The sequence below is a fragment of the Oryza glaberrima genome, chromosome 4 (assembly GCF_000147395.1).
Source record: "Oryza glaberrima chromosome 4, OglaRS2, whole genome shotgun sequence".
Lineage (NCBI taxonomy): Eukaryota > Viridiplantae > Streptophyta > Magnoliopsida > Poales > Poaceae > Oryza > Oryza glaberrima.
Window position 1 is genome coordinate 23,425,492 of NC_068329.1, and position 13,683 is coordinate 23,439,174.

Here is a 13,683-nt window from a genome sequence, read left to right on the forward strand (position 1 = left end):
ACTCTTGTCTCTTGCAAGTGCCAAACCTTGTAATTTTATTTCGCTAAAAATTGCATCTGCTTTCAGACTACTGCAGCCTCTGAGAATTACAGACAGCGAAGGTATGTACTCCGTCCGATGTAATGATACTAGTGCCATGTACATATATGGTTTTGGTCGGACAGATAAAAAAAGCCATTTATTTTTTCCTCGGAACTAAAAGAAGGAAAAACAATCGGCGACCTAACCACTTGCTTATTCCCGTGAGGGGCCACAGGGCCAACGGTGATGATTGGGCGAGGCCTATAAAGCCCCTGCGCCCATCTCTCACGCCAACGCAGACCGACACAACAGTGCAGGCCGCAAAGCAATCACGGCCGTCCAAGCAAGCCGCCTCCTCCTCCTCCTTACCAAGCCAAAGTCTTCTTCTGCTTTCTTTTCCCCTCGTGCTGCTCGCGGTTTGGCATTGTCTCTCTAGAGTCTAGACTCTAGAGTCTCCTCTTGCTCTCTTCTCGTCCGCCATTGATGGGGTGCAAGGCGTGCCAGAAGCCCAAGGTGCACTACCGGAAGGGCCTGTGGTCGCCGGAGGAGGACCAGAAGCTCCGCGACTTCATCCTCCGCTACGGCCACGGCTGCTGGAGCGCCGTCCCCGTGAAGGCCGGTAAGACCACGGTTCCGAGCTCCGCCTGCGACGATTTCGCCGGGGAATTCACCGCGAATTTTGCAACTGCTGCACGCCTGAATGCATTGCACCTGTGTCCTGCTTCAAAACCCCCCTGTTTGCTTGTTGCTGCTCTCGTTTTTTTCTTTTTTTTTTTCAAATGCACCTTGATTTAAGGGAAGGGGAGAAGGGATTTTTTTTGTTTCCTACTATTTGCAAAGTGTTGTTCAGCTTCAGGACGATAGATGAAGCCTGTTTGAGCTTTTGTGTTTTTTCGTCAAATGTACCTTGTCTGGTGAGCTGAATTCTCTTCTGAATTTGCCTTTCATGCAGGGCTGCAGCGTAACGGCAAGAGTTGCAGGCTGAGATGGATCAATTACCTGAGGCCGGGGCTGAAGCACGGCATGTTTTCCCGAGAGGAAGAAGAAACCGTCATGAACCTGCACGCTACAATGGGCAACAAGTAAGTGTCACACTTTTCACCTTACCTTTAGAGCCAGGAGATTGCTGTCAAGTAACGCTAATTAATTTAGCAAAGTAATTACTCCAACAGAGAGTAATTTTGGACATCCTACCTTCTGCCTTTTTACTCTTTTTTTTTCTTTTACTACTACTGCACTTTGCTAGTGTCAGCTCGGCAAATTCAGTTTCAGAGTGGAAAAGGGCCTGGTTAAGTAAGAACAAAAGGAAATGCTGATGTTGGCCATCTAGACCGCTTTTGAGTGGTGTAGTTGATGCTGACATCTACGTTCCATATTGAGGCAATCAATTGCTTCTTTTTTCCGGTGCACATTTGATGATTGTGAACAACCATCTTCCTCTGATTAATTTATTTGCTGAAAGGCGTGCTTAGTCACGGTTAACCTTTTCTTAGCATAAAAGAAATGGGGGAAAAATCAGTGTCTGATTCCTCTCTCCCCCTCTTGAGAAAAATACTAACGCATTTTCTGGAGGTGATGTGGTTGCTTACTGGTGCAAATGCAAGTTGCCAGCTATTTTTGCACTCTTCTTTAGTCCTGGTTCCATCGTCAGAAATCTTAACACCGTCCTTAGACACCAACAGTCTGTACAATCTCATTTATGAACATGGACGTACGGCAACTGCTGTACTACAATCAGACTAATCACAGTTCACTGAGAATTATGGAAACCTCTGCTTTGACGAAACCTAGAAAAGATCAACGTGTGGTACTACTATGACAATAAAAGATCCTTTATTAGACTGACTGTGCAATAGTAATTCGCAAAAAAAAAAGATTAAGAAGGCGATTATAAGTTATACTAGATAAGAAATACTTTTATCTAACTTTTTTTGTTTGAAACTAGGACTTTTATCTAACATGGTGATGGAAATTTGTGGTTGCAGGTGGTCACAGATAGCGCGGCATCTGCCTGGCCGGACGGACAACGAGGTGAAGAACTACTGGAACTCGTACCTCAAGAAGCGAGTCGAAGGCGCGGAGGCTGCGGCCAGAAAATCCGCCGAGCCGGCCGACGTCGTCACCGGCAGCCCGAACCGCAGCGAGACCGGCCAAGAACGCGTCGCCGCTGACCGGCCGGCGAGCTCCGAGTCTTCCGGGCCGGTCGAGTCGTCGTCGGCCGACGACTCGAGCAGCCTCACCGAGCCCGCGGCGGGGCTCGCCGCCGTCCGGCCGCACGCGCCCGTGATCCCCAAGGTCATGTTCGCCGACTGGTTCGACATGGACTACGGGACTAGCCTCGCCGGGACGGCGCCGGGCCTGAGCTACCAGGGCTCGTCGTCGGTGCAGGTCGACGGCCCGTGCGGCGGCGCCGTGGACTCCCTGCACGGGCTGGGCGACGGCGGCTTCTGCTGGGACTTCGACGACGCGGCCGATCACATGCAGGGAGGAGGAGGGCTCTGCGACCTGCTCTCCATGAGCGAGTTCCTCGGCATCAACTAGGCGGGAGCGTACGCTCTTTCTTCCGTACAGTTCGTCGCCGAAGTGTAAATTCGTCAGTTTCTTTTTTTTTTCCCCTCTTTTTCAGAGGTGTAAATCGTGCCGTGCATGTGTAGTAGTTAAACTTACTGGCTTGTAGTGTTGAGTTTGGACTTCGAAGCCATGAGTTGTGCGTCGAAGTACAGTCTTAGCTTTCTCTTCATAAGGTTCGTGACTTCGTGTATACAGCTCTGGTTTTCCGGAAAACGGTTCAGAAAGAATAACAGAAACAGAGCGTCACAATTGCACGGTTTTCAGGCTTTCAGTATTCTGTTCTTGTCTGAGGAACACCGCATCCGCATGCTAGCTAATATGCTCTCAATTACTCCCGAGCCAATGAGACATAATCCCTCCGTCCAAAAAAAAAAAGACAAACCCTGGTTTCCGTGCCCAACGTTTAATCGTCCGTCTTATTTAAAAAAATTATAAAAAAATTAAAAGGACAAGTCACGCATAAAATATTAATCATGTTTTATCATCTAACAACAACGAAAATACGAATTATAAAAAAATTTCATATAAGACGGACAGTCAAAGTTGGACACAGAAACTCAGGGTTTGCCTTGTTTTTTGGGACGGAGGGAATAGTCCACAAAAAGATCTACTCAATCACCACTGCAGTTCTACGATTGTGGAGTCCGGATTGATTTGTGTTTTCGTTCTGTTATGCTTCTCTGAAAATCTGATCCCCTGTGAGGCTGTGACCCTGTGGTAGGTTGAGACTTGAGAGATCACTTCTTCCATATTATCGAAGAGAAAGACATGTCCAAGGAGAAAGTGCTATTGGGATACTGTGTTTTTGCACCATAAGTTCATTCTTACCCCAGAAATAGTACCAGAATTACCGACTAACCGATCGGTCACCGTGTTTCACTTCATACGTAGATAAATGTAGTCCAAATAGCTCATTTGGATTGAAGGAAATTTGAATGATTCCAATTCAAATGAAATTTTTGGCATATTATCTCCTTTTGAACAGAACAATATATATTTTTGTAAATAGACTTCAACGATAGTGGGTTGGTGGAAATTAATCTGCAACCTCACCTACTTCCGCTATATTTTTTTTTATAACAGACAAATTGATTACCCGGCTTTTTGAGAAAGCCAAAACATACAAAATCTGCTTACAGGAAATAAAGACCTTCCGCTATAGTTTTTACAAATTATTTCTTAAACTTTTAAATATTATATAAAAACTAAATCTAAATAGATAGCCACATATAATTAAATTACGGTGCATATTTCCTATGGAAAAAATGTAGATAACATATTCCATGGAAAATATGCTCTTGTTTATTTGAGGCAATATTATGATATTTTTTTTTAGTTTATCCGTAGCAAAAACACATGCATTTAAGAAAATCCTATGGATTTGCTTCCTGTACTCTGTTTTTTAAAAGAAGACATATGTAGTTTCTACGTATAGACCAATTAAGAAAGTAAATCCATGTGGCCCTGTTCTTTTTTATTACGATATAGATCTTATCTCGGTTTTCTTTAGCACATTTTTTAAAGTGCTAAATGGTAAATTTTGTGTGAAAACTTTTTAATATGAAGGTTGTGTTAAAATATTAGATACTCCCACCGTTTCAGGTTATAAGACGTTTTGACTTTTTTCAAAATCAAACTATTTTAAATTTAACTAAGTTTATAGACAAATACAGTAATATTAGTAATACTAAATTAGTTTTATTAAATCAATAATTGAATATATTTTTATAATAAATTTGACTTGGGTTAAAAATGTTACTATTTTTTCTACAAACTTGGTTAAACGTAAAACGGAGGAAGTAAACCATATCTATCGTGCCCTGGTGGCTTTATTTTCAGTAAAAACGATCTATATGGGTGCCAGATGTGCCGTGCCACTGCGTCTTCGTCCCCGTCAACGACCATGCTGCATCAGGACACGGCCGCAGCGCTCGCTACCAAGCTCCTCACGCTCCACGGCGACGCCGCCGCCCAGTTCCTTTTCCTCCTACTGGCTCTTGTGTACTGTCGTTTCGGCCTTCTGCTCACTCGTTGAGGTCGTACCGTGCCCGGAACGCAAGCCATGCTGTGCAGTGCTGGCACGCTGGGCCAGGGTGACATGGCCTGGCCAGAAGAGCCATGCCGGTACGGTCCATGGCCGTGCTGTGCCCATTAGGCCTATAATCTTTCGGAAAAAGTACACCGAAGGTCCCTCAAACTTGTCAATTGTCATCGACCTACAAAATCGTCCACCAACTACAGATTACATATATAACATCCCTCAACTTAACAAAATTATTCACTTTAAATCCTTAGGTGGTTTTGACCCCGGTTTTATCCAACGTGGCGGCTGAGTCAGCATGGGACCCACGTGAGCCCCACATGTCAGGATGCCACCTTATCACCTCTCACTTATTTCCCATCCTCATCTGGGGAGGCGGCAGGGCGGCCGACGGGTGGGGAGGACCGCCGGTGGGGGGAGGGGAGAGGAAGAGGTTCGGCGGCCGACGTCGCGCTGGCGGAGGCAACGCTCCGCCCGCATCCTCGTTGCTGCCGCCGTGGTAGCCTTCTTCTTCGCCTCTTTCCGCTGAGCGGAGTCGCCACCGGCGGCTTCCTCCACCGCACGCTGCCGCGGGGGGGGGGGGGGGGGGGGGGGGGAGGGGGGAAGGGGAGAGGAGGAGGTCAGGCAGCGGCAAGGGTGGTGGTGGCGGAGGAGGACTAGACCGGGACGGAGGATAGGAGGATGGCGTGGCGGAAGAGCGCGAGGGGGAGACAACGACCCATGGGAGGCGGACATGGCAGTGCGGCGATGTGAGAGCAGGAGGCGATGGTGGCGACACGGTTGAAGGGGAGGGAGTTGGTGGCGGGAGCACAGGGGAGAGCGAACGAGGAGCATGGGGAGGGTCGGAGCGATGGAGGGTGACGGGCGGCGGTAGCCGGCAGAGAGGACAACCGTCATAGCCGCGCGGTGGTGGCTGGCATCTTAAATGGCGGCGTCGATGAAGGCAAACATTGAGAGGAGGAAGACGAGAGAGGTAAGGGGACATGCTCCGTCACCGCTCTTCCCTGCCGGCCGCTGCCCACGCCGCACTCCTCTGGTCTCCCCCGGCTACAGCCTGTCTTCACCAGCGAACGAGCGCCGCCACCGCTCTTCTCCCATATCGGTCGCCAATCGCGTCACGCGCCTCCCACTCTCCCCAGGCCACCCGCCGCTCTTCTCCCCAGCCTGCTCTTGCCTCGCCGCCGCTCTTCTCCCCATGTTGGTGATGCCGTGGCGCCTCGCTGCTGCTATTCTCTCCCATGTCGGTGATGCCGTGCCGCCTCGCCGCCGCTCTTCTCCCCATGCTGGTCGACCGCATGGCCGTCGGCTCACCCTGGTCCGCGTCCGGGCTCGACGCCGACCCCATCCTCGTCGGTGCTGCACCAAGTCGCCGCCGCCATTGCCCGTCACCAGCCACCAGACGAGGAGCCACCAGACGAGGAGCAAGGTGAGAGAGTGAGAAGAGGAAGGGAGAGAAGAGGGGAGAGAGGGTGATGACATGGTCACTCTGATATGTGGGGCTCACGTGGGTCCCACGCTGACTCAGCCGCCACGTCGGACAAAATCAAGGTCAGAATCATTAAAGGACCTAAAGTAAACAGTTTTGTATATTGAGGTATATTATATATCTAGTTTTTCCGTAGGGGGCGATTTTGTAACTCGATGACAAGTTGAGGGACCTCGGTGTACTTCTCCTAATCTTTCAGCCCGCTTGAATTTGGGCCAAGACACGAGCAAAAGCCGAGGTAGGAGGCCCTAAACACAAGGAAGTAAAGGGCACTCCCGTAATTTCTCGCTCCACCCGTCCGACTCCGGCGTTGCCCTAGCCCGGCTTCGCTTCCGCGACGCTCCCCCAGCCTCCCCCCCTCCCCCACGACCCCCACCCCACCCACGAACTCGCGAGGAAGGGAGGGAAATGCTCCCCTAAAAATCCCCCAATTGGAGCGAAGCACCGCCTTGATCCCTTCCTCCCAGCCAAGCCTGCGGCCGGATCTGAGCTCCGCCGCGCCGCGCGCCCTCGTAGCGATGGATCCGCGCGCGAGGTACCCTCCCGGCATCGGCAACGGCCGGGGCGGGAACCCTAACTACTACGGCCGTGGCCCACCGCCATCGCAGCATCAGCAGCACCAGCACCAGCACCAGCAGCCGCCGCACCCGCACCACCACCAGTACGTGCAGCGGCAGCCGCAGCCGCAGCAAACGCCGCACAACAGCCAGCATCAGCAGTGGCTTCGGCGGAACCAGATCGCCGCCGAGGCCGCGGGCGCCAGCGAGCAGAAGGCGCCGCCTGTCGCGGACGGCATAGATTCGAGGTGAGGGAGACGCTTGGAAGGCTTCCCGTTTGGTATTGTTAGATTAAGGCTCGGTATTCACGCGATTGGTGGACTTATTTTTGGATTTTGTTCTGCTGTGAGGGGTGAAGCCTACACTTGTCGATCAATAGGTATCTAGGCGAAGTTGCAAAAAATTGAAGAAAAATTTGTGCTCCTTAGGCGATGCGCTGCGACCTGCGAGCGTATGTGTTTTTAGACGGACAAAAGTGGTGTTATATAGGGGAATTAGAGTGTAAAGGTCTACTTTTCTGGTCAGCATGCTTGGATCACACCTCCTCCGTCTGAGCGTGCTGTATTAATTCAAAATAATCAAAACGTCGTAGACTTTTGCAAAGTAATCCAGAAATTGGTTGGAGTGAACTAATGCTGTCAAGCAGTCAAGCAGACAGTTTCCTGATGACTGCTGAGCAACTTAGTCCGTACCGTGCATTGTGTACATTATGGATGACTAGCAAAATACCTGTACGTTGCAGCGGGCTCTCATGAAGCAAATAGAGCTTCTCACTCTAGTACATTGTTAGACAACAATGATGAGCCCACAAGATAGATGGTGGCCCCCAGTTGTCAGATAGATGGGGGTGGCAGAACCACCACCACCACTAGCATCTTCTAAGATAGTATAGATATATGTAGCTGCTGGTGTTAAACTAGAAAAATACTATGGATACTTTAATTCCTCTTCATCCGTATATGATTAACATCATGAATAAAGTAAAAAGAAATAAGTTCAACCTTGTGCAGTTCACAAGACTGGAAGGCCCAACTGAAGCTCCCACCGCAAGATACACGCTACAGGACAGAGGTACTATAGAACAATATTTTCCTTTTGTCATATTAGTGCTGGGTGCTAATGATTGTAATGAGCTAGCAAATATGTTAACAAGTTGACATAATTGTCACCCTCGCATTCTATCAGTGTGGGTGTTTTGTGTTTCCTAATTTCCTACATGAGGTTTTGATGCGGTAAATAGATTAATAGAATCGCCATTTTAATTTTAGAAGCTTCCAGGCCTAGTTCTGATAATATATCTTTTCATGCTCATCTCTTGTACCTCATCTTAGTTACAAATAGCCAAATTTCAATATTTCACAGGACTATCTGAATGCTTTGATATGGGTAAAAGAAAATATATTGTAATATGAATATAACATATTTTCCATACAACATGTTACCTGTCTTTCTACCATAGGGAATATTCACCTTAATTTGATTTTATATGTGGCTATCCATTTATATTTGACTTTTATTAAGAAGTTTACAGGGGCTAATTTGCAATATTTATAATGAGAGTAAGTGGGGAGGCAGATTCACTGCCACCACCACCACCTTCTTTTGAAGGAGTATAGATTACATATTCCATTCTGTTCCCAGAGAAAAATGCTATGCTGGTATTGCATTGAACAGATTATATGACTGTTGGTACACATTACACCATAGGTAGGTTATGTGTTGATTGTGCCAACATTAAGATATTCAGAATATTAAACTAGTTATTAAATGAACCCCTGGATAAGTTAAATGTTGTACTTAGTTTATGGTGTCCCTGTTGCGTTTGTTTGTTGCACATGTTCTCAATCTTCTGCTAAGCTAGTGTCATTGAAAAAATGTGTAGGATGTTACTGCTACCAAGGGAAATGAATTTGAAGACTATTTTCTGAAGCGAGAACTCCTTATGGGGATATATGAGAAAGGATTTGAAAGACCTTCTCCTATACAAGAAGAAAGTATTCCTATTGCATTAACTGGCAGTGATATTCTTGCAAGAGCAAAAAATGGAACTGGCAAGACTGCTGCATTTTGTATACCCGCGCTGGAAAAGATTGATCAAGACAAAAATGCTATTCAAGGTTTTTTTCTAGACTAGCACCTGTTTTGCCCTACATGGAGTTCCTAAATTGTGTGGTGATCAAAGGAAAACACTTTCATGATTTCATCATCTCTGATCCTTTATTGAATCTCTTCTTATATTCAGTTGTTATATTGGTTCCCACAAGGGAATTGGCTCTACAAACATCACAAGTTTGCAAGGAGCTTGGGAAACATTTGAAGATTCAAGTGATGGTCACTACTGGAGGAACCAGCCTAAAGGATGATATTGTCCGTCTTTATCAACCTGTTCATTTACTTGTTGGAACTCCTGGTCGCATTTTAGACCTTACAAAGAAAGGTGTCTGCGTCCTGAAGAACTGTTCAATGCTTGTTATGGATGAGGTATATCATTGTCTGTCTTGTTTTCATGTGTTGTTGCTCCTGTTCTTAAGTAAGATGCTCTAATATCTTTTCTAAGTGGCATCTGAACATAAAACAATAGTTAAGCTTTTTTCTACTTCGATTATGTGTTTGTATAAAATTCGACACGAGCAACTTTGATGTTTGGACGAGAACATTAATAATGGGTATGCTACAAAAGGAGAACTTTAAAAAATATGTTTGAATTTGTAGTGTGTTGGTAGATTTGTAGACAAAAAGGCATGAGTGCTTGTGAGTAATATTGCCTTCTCTTGCAGGCAGACAAGCTTCTTTCTCCTGAGTTCCAACCGTCTATTCAGGAATTGATTCGGTATCTTCCATCGAATCGGCAAATTTTGATGTTCTCTGCAACATTCCCTGTGACTGTCAAGGAGTTCAAGGACAAATATCTCCCTAAACCCTATGTCATTAACCTTATGGATGAACTTACATTGAAGGGAATTACACAGTTTTATGCTTTTGTTGAAGAGAGGCAGAAAGTCCACTGTCTTAATACTCTTTTTTCCAAGGTTTTCCCAATAACCCTTACTAACTGAGCTTTTAACCATGATTTCATTTTGATGTCATCATAATCTTTAGTTAATACATCCAATTTCGTTTCAATACAGCTGCAAATTAATCAATCGATAATATTCTGTAACTCGGTAAATCGTGTTGAACTATTGGCGAAGAAGATCACAGAGCTTGGTTATTCTTGCTTCTATATCCATGCTAAAATGTTGCAAGACCATCGGAACAGGGTTTTCCATGATTTTCGCAATGGTGCATGCAGGAACTTGGTTTGTACAGGTATATAGATTTCCTTCTAATAGTTAACTGTTCTTTTTTCCCTATTAAAGAACATTATTCCATTTCTATCTTACTATCGGTTCCACACTGAGTCTTTAATATTCTGTATTCAAGGCTTTGTTTTTTTTTTAAAAAAATTACTATTAAGGATTTTAGGCTTTTGACACCTTGCTTAATTTCATCTTCCAAATCAAAGAAAGAAAAGCTCCAGGAAATGTATCTAAATACATTATCGCTTTACTAAATCTCTACTCATTTTACAAGAAAGTTAGAAATATATAAAATGCCCTATTTGATTCCTATTATATATAGTTTATGCCAAAAAGTTGATGAATTCAGTTAGTGTTTGCTTTTGAACATGTTTTAGATATGCAACCTGTATGCCCCTGTTGTTTGTTAAATACTTTAAGAATTACTTTACCAAGTATGAGGTATGTCCAAAAGTGTGAGAAAATCCAACATATAGATTCCCATTATAAGTTTAATTAGCCAATATTATCTCTCTTTGGCATTAGGGACATTTAAAGGTCAACCATGAGAGAGGTTGTTACAATGTTATGTTAGAGCTTGGCCACACTTTTGTAATTTGTTCCATGGCTATCTAATTTTGTGCTGATATTCCATTCATTGTAAAGTTATGCTTTTGGTGTTTTTCTTATCTTGCCTGCTAGAAATTAGCATGATAAAAATGCCTTGCTGCCAAGTGCCAACCAAAGCTCTTATTGTTATATTCAGCAAACTGGAGGCATCATTTGGGTTCTAATATCTCATATTTCCCTTTGCAGATCTTTTTACAAGGGGAATAGATATCCAAGCTGTTAATGTTGTTATCAATTTTGATTTCCCCAAGAGCGCAGAAACATATCTCCATAGGGTATGCATTGAAGAACTGAGATTTTTTTATAATTTCTGTTATAGTGGCCTGCCGAATATCTTCTCCTAAGATGGCTTTTTTTATGACATGGACATTTAAGATTGAATGCTTATCCTTGCTGCTATTTTACTTCTTTGTTTGACCATTCTAAATGCCTATGGCAAATATTATTGTACTTCCTCCGTTTCAGGTTATAAGACGTTTTGACTTTAGTCAAAGTCAAACTACTCTAAGTTTGACTAATTTTGTAGAAAAAAATAGTAATATTTTTAACCCAAGACTAATATATTATGAAAATTTATTCAATTATAGATTTAATGAAACTATGCTGGTGCTGTAAATATTACTATTTTTTTCTATAGAGTTAGTCAAACTTAGAGTAGTTTGACTTTGACCAAAGTCAAAACGTCTTATAACCTAAGACGGAAGGAGTAACATTTTGTTTTTTTGCTTACAGTTTCACTGACACTTTCCTTTGTAGGTTGGTAGATCTGGCAGATTCGGCCACCTTGGTTTGGCTGTGAATTTGATCACCTATGAGGACCGTTTTAACTTGTATGTAATTCAGATCATCAGTGCTATAGCTCCTTTCTGTATCCTGTTTAGCTGATTAACATTTTTTTGAGGTGTGTGTATGCGCGTGCAGGTATCGCATTGAACAAGAGCTTGGAACCGAGATAAAACCCATACCACCTCAGATTGACCGAGCAATATATTGCCAATAGTTATCTGACAGAACGATCTTGTATGCCAATCTCTGGAAGTAATAAGATAACCTGTGTAAATATCAGCTCATCAGGTACCTACACCAATCATTCTGCATGTAGTGGATCTACAATCCTCTGTTAAATGCCGCTTCATTATTTTTCTCTGTAGAAAAGTCTTCTGTTCATCATCATTGGATTTCATGCAAATCAAGGACCTTCATGTCGTCCGAAAGTTCATGGAGAACTGGTTTTGGGGCCTGTAACATTAGCTGAAAATGTCTTCACATGCAGACATTTGTATTGAGGATCTCAGGGTTTGTCGTACAGGGCTCGTTATCCTGCATCTTTAGGGTATAAAACCAGTAATGCCATTACAAGAACAATATAACTTATGTTGGTACTCGATAAAATATCTCTTTACTGTTGTTGAAAGCCTCTGACCAGCCAGGGTACAGGCCCAGATTTCCCCTGAATAGTTCTCATGCGTTGTACAGGAGTGCTTTCTAGAGTTGTATTTTGTGACATCCTTGTTTTCAGTTAACCCTGAAGGTAGATTAACGTGATATTAGCTGGCACTCAATTTACCATGACCTCGCATGCATGTTCATATTCATCATGCTCAATTTATCATTATATTCTCTACGTTAGATCTATTCACTACGATTCATTTGTGTAATGTGCTCGACTCAATTCTATTTAATGATGCAGGTGTCATTTCATGATCTCACATGGTGTATCTTAATCAAAGTTGTGTGGGGGCACTCAGTAGCAAGTGACTTTGTAACAAGCTCATCTAAATGCTGTGGCTTAGCCGTGAAGCTCTTGATCAGACAATATTGAATGTTGCTGATAAGGTCTGTCCCCAGGTTGTTTGCCCTAAACTCTTATGACCTGTTGTCATCCGACATTGTATCAGCTAGCTTGTTTTACAGGACTTTTTAACCCTGGTACCTTCTTCTGTCTGTGTTGTGGCCTCGCTGCACACGGATGGTTTATTCCACCTGAGCGATGCTGTCACCGTGTGTCGGTAGTGAATCAGCATCATGGTCTCAATGTTTCATGGATACTTTCAGCATTTCACTTTCCAGTATTTTGTACTACTATTTTCATGCGTTTTGATTGAATGATCATTTTGTAATGTATTGTTTGACTGGGTTGGTGTACTAGGAGTATTTATGTGGATCGGAGATGTTATGTTCTCTTCTCACTGTTGGCTTTTATGTCGTTGCATGTGCTTAACAGCATGGAGTGCCAAAAAAACAATGCAGTATTTGTCTTGTATCACCGAGAAACTTGTGGAGCAAAACCGTTTTATGGTCTTGTAGCTATTTTATTCCATTTATACGCATCCTAGGTCCATGACTTTAGGCACTCTCAACAATAAAATCCAAATTCGGGAACATAAAAAACCGCTGGTGCTGCGTCTAGCTAATCTAGCGTGAAAATGGAAGTTAAAACAAAACATCTCCGCTGGGCTGGGTAACATCGTTTTTCCTTCTTAGAGGACCATCGTTATGCGAGTACTGCATGCAGGTGTGGCTGCAGGGTTAGAAACTTGGGATGTACGTGGATAATCATGCTACCCATATAAAAACCTGTTTCATTTATCACAAAACCCATTTACTAGTTAATATTTGAAAGTGGGATAAGCTGGGGATAAAACACGCTTGTTCATCCCACTTGCATTTTAGTTCTCATAAAATTCACTTACTAGTTTCCCACATGATAGTACAATATTTGGAAGTGGGATAAGCGGAAAATTAATCAGCTTGTCTGTCTCACTTGCTTCCCTACATGCAGGATGCTCTAACCCAGCCACAGTTTTGGCACTGGAAACCCGTCCAGACGGCCACCTAGCTCTCGTGGACATCGGATTATCATAAAACTATGCAAATAATACGTAGTACAACACTACCTTAAAATCAGGTATCGGTTGGAAAAATGGCTCGGGTTCGGCCTTACTCCGTTCGGCTCGAATTCATGAGCCAAGCCTGAGCCTGCTCCTAGGCTGGCCAGCTTTCATCCATTACTTGCTGCGTTCCACAGATGATGATTGAGAGAAGATTTTTCTCGCTTTTAAACGGTGTGTTTTTTATAAAATATTTTTATAAAAAAAT

At 44.1% G+C, this 13,683-nt stretch overlaps 2 protein-coding genes across 4 annotated transcripts; both read left to right on the top strand.

Moving 5' to 3' along the window:
* The first annotated feature begins 333 nt into the window (after positions 1-333).
* LOC127770202 (transcription factor LAF1-like) lies at positions 334-2,871 on the top strand. Its single transcript, XM_052295870.1, has 3 exons — positions 334-640; positions 974-1,103; positions 2,007-2,871. Exons 1-3 carry the CDS (start codon positions 505-507, stop codon positions 2,560-2,562), a joined length of 822 nt encoding a protein of 273 aa, XP_052151830.1. The 5' UTR covers positions 334-504; the 3' UTR covers positions 2,563-2,871.
* A 3,586-nt stretch (positions 2,872-6,457) lies between these two features.
* Positions 6,458-12,773, top strand: LOC127770200 (DEAD-box ATP-dependent RNA helicase 6). 3 transcript variants are annotated; one of them, XM_052295867.1, is made up of 11 exons: positions 6,458-6,924; positions 7,687-7,747; positions 8,559-8,793; positions 8,919-9,157; positions 9,454-9,705; positions 9,805-9,985; positions 10,771-10,859; positions 11,341-11,414; positions 11,506-11,658; positions 11,736-11,917; positions 12,275-12,773. In XM_052295867.1, the coding sequence occupies exons 1-9, from the start codon at positions 6,638-6,640 to the stop codon at positions 11,582-11,584; spliced, it is 1,497 nt and encodes a 498-aa protein (XP_052151827.1). In that variant the 5' UTR covers positions 6,458-6,637; the 3' UTR covers positions 11,585-11,658; positions 11,736-11,917; positions 12,275-12,773. The 3 variants fall into 3 exon arrangements, with proteins under 3 accessions (XP_052151827.1, XP_052151828.1, XP_052151826.1); XM_052295868.1 differs by lacking the exon at positions 11,736-11,917 and having other exon boundaries at positions 6,459-6,924; positions 12,275-12,420; positions 12,499-12,773; XM_052295866.1 differs by lacking the exon at positions 11,736-11,917 and having other exon boundaries at positions 6,459-6,924.
* Positions 12,774-13,683: the final 910 nt, after the last annotated feature.